This window comes from Gossypium hirsutum, chromosome D04, assembly GCF_007990345.1.
Source record: "Gossypium hirsutum isolate 1008001.06 chromosome D04, Gossypium_hirsutum_v2.1, whole genome shotgun sequence".
Lineage (NCBI taxonomy): Eukaryota > Viridiplantae > Streptophyta > Magnoliopsida > Malvales > Malvaceae > Gossypium > Gossypium hirsutum.
In genome coordinates this window covers 13,940,041-13,942,159 of record NC_053440.1, presented here as the reverse complement: position 1 = coordinate 13,942,159, position 2,119 = coordinate 13,940,041, and the positions used below count along the sequence as shown (strand labels likewise).

Below are 2,119 nucleotides of genomic sequence, written 5' to 3'. Positions count from 1 at the left end.
TGTGGCTATAATCTTCAATTTGTCTTCTTGTTGAAATTGTCCCTATCTCACGTTTTACAACTTTTATAATTACCAAAAAGTAGGTGCTTTATCTCACCGTATGAAAATATTTATTTTGTCCATTCAAATGCAACAATGATGTCCGGTATTCTTTTTTTATAATAATAATAATAATTTGGACCAAGTGATTTCTGAATTTATTACATCAATACAATAACCGGGGATCCTTGGATAGGTTGGTAAATAATTCCATATGTTTAGAGATGATATATGATGATAAGACCGGGGGCGTAGCAGACAGAAAGGAAGGCCAAGCTGTTAACATTTGTTTTGATTAATAATTTATCCATAAAGTCATGCCTGGAGAATCTTGCCCCAAATCTTTCACAGTTAGACAACCAAATATCCCACATGCCTTACTCCCCAATCCTCATCATTGTTAATAATAATCTTTATCACTCTATCCCTCTTAATTTTTGCAGAACTTAGTCCATTTTATAATTAATACCCATGTTTATTATTCCATAATTTAATTTTCAAATATTTTATTTATTTTCTCTCTTTCTATTATATAAACCCCTTAGAGCTCTCAATCTCCCTTGTGACCAAACAGAAAAAGAAAATGGGATCATCATCGGTTCATGTAAATGAAGCTACAATTGTAACTCCATCTGAGCCAACACCTACTGGAGTTCTCTCTCTCTCAGCTCTTGACTCTCAGCTTTTTCTACGTTTCACCATTGAATACCTTCTCGTCTATAAGCCTCACCCTGCTTCTGACCCACGCGCCACCACCGCTCGCCTCAAGGCTGCTCTAGCCAAAGCCCTGGTTCCCTATTACCCACTGGCGGGTCGAGTCAGGGCCAGCTCTGCCGATGCTTCCACCGGTCTCGAGGTTGTTTGCCGAGCCCAGGGTGCTTTGTTCATCGAAGCTGTCTCCGATCTTAACGTTCACGAATTCGACAACGCTCCACGCTTCGTCACGCAATGGAGGAAGCTCTTGTCCTTCCACGTCGCCGATGTCTTGAAAGGGGCCCCACCACTTGTCGTCCAGCTGACCTGGCTAAAAGACGGCAATGCTGCCCTTGGTGTTGGCTTTAATCATTGTCTTTGCGACGGTATAGGCAGTGCTGAGTTTCTCAACTCCTTCGCTGACTTTGCCTCCACGAGTCAATCCAAGTTCCCTCCCAACCCCATTTGGGATCGCCACCTGCTAAACCCACCACCTTTTAAGCCATCAACAGATAACAATAACAGCTCATCGAGTCACCCCGAATTCAACCGAGTTCCAGACCTTTGTGGGTTCATATCTCGTTTCTCCAACGAAAGACTCGTCCCCACCTCATTCATTTTCGATAAAACGAGTCTCAACGAGTTGAAAAAGATAGTTTTTTCCACAAGCAGAGTCGGGGAGTCAAATTATACGTCATTCGAAGTTCTCTCAGCGCATATATGGAGGAGTTGGGCTAGAGCTTTAAACTTGCCTTCAAATCAAATATTAAAGCTTCTATTCAGCATCAACGTTAGGGAGCGAGTGAAGCCGAGTCTGCCCAGTGGGTATTACGGAAACGCGTTCGTATTAGGGTGCGCGCAAACCAGCGTGAAAGACTTGACAGAGAAGGGGTTAGGGTACGCGGCAATGCTGGTGAAGAGAGCGAAAGAGCGAGTGGATGGGGAGTACGTTAAATCGGTGGTGGAATCAGTGAGTCAGGAGGGGGCGAGCCCGGACCCGGTAGGGGTATTGGTACTGTCGCAATGGTCAAGGCTGGGACTCGAGAAGGTTGAGCTGGGAGGGATGGGGAAGCCAATTCATGTGGGACCCATTTGCTGTGATCGGTATTGTCTGCTTTTGCCGGTTTTTAAACAGACGGATGCCGTGAAAGCGATGGTGGCGGTCCCCACAACTGCCGCCCAGAGATATGAAGATCTGCTGAGGAGTTTCAGCTCTTGAGGACCGCACTGGATCTTGGCCCATTCATTGACTTTTTGTGTAACTATTAACTTTTGACTTTATTCAAAATTTTTTCCTTGCCTTCTTTCAACCGACTTAATTCACCGATGTCGACTCTAATCTCATTTACAAAACGTAAATATAAAAAATAAAAGGATTATTAGGGTT

The 2,119-nt window shown here is 44.0% G+C and overlaps 1 protein-coding gene across 1 annotated transcript; it reads left to right on the top strand.

Annotated features, from left to right (window-relative positions):
* The first annotated feature begins 317 nt into the window (after positions 1–317).
* LOC107955197 (alcohol acyltransferase 9) lies at positions 318–2,119 on the top strand. Its single transcript, XM_016890924.2, has one exon. It carries the CDS (start codon positions 623–625, stop codon positions 1,949–1,951), a length of 1,329 nt encoding a protein of 442 aa, XP_016746413.1. The 5' UTR covers positions 318–622; the 3' UTR covers positions 1,952–2,119.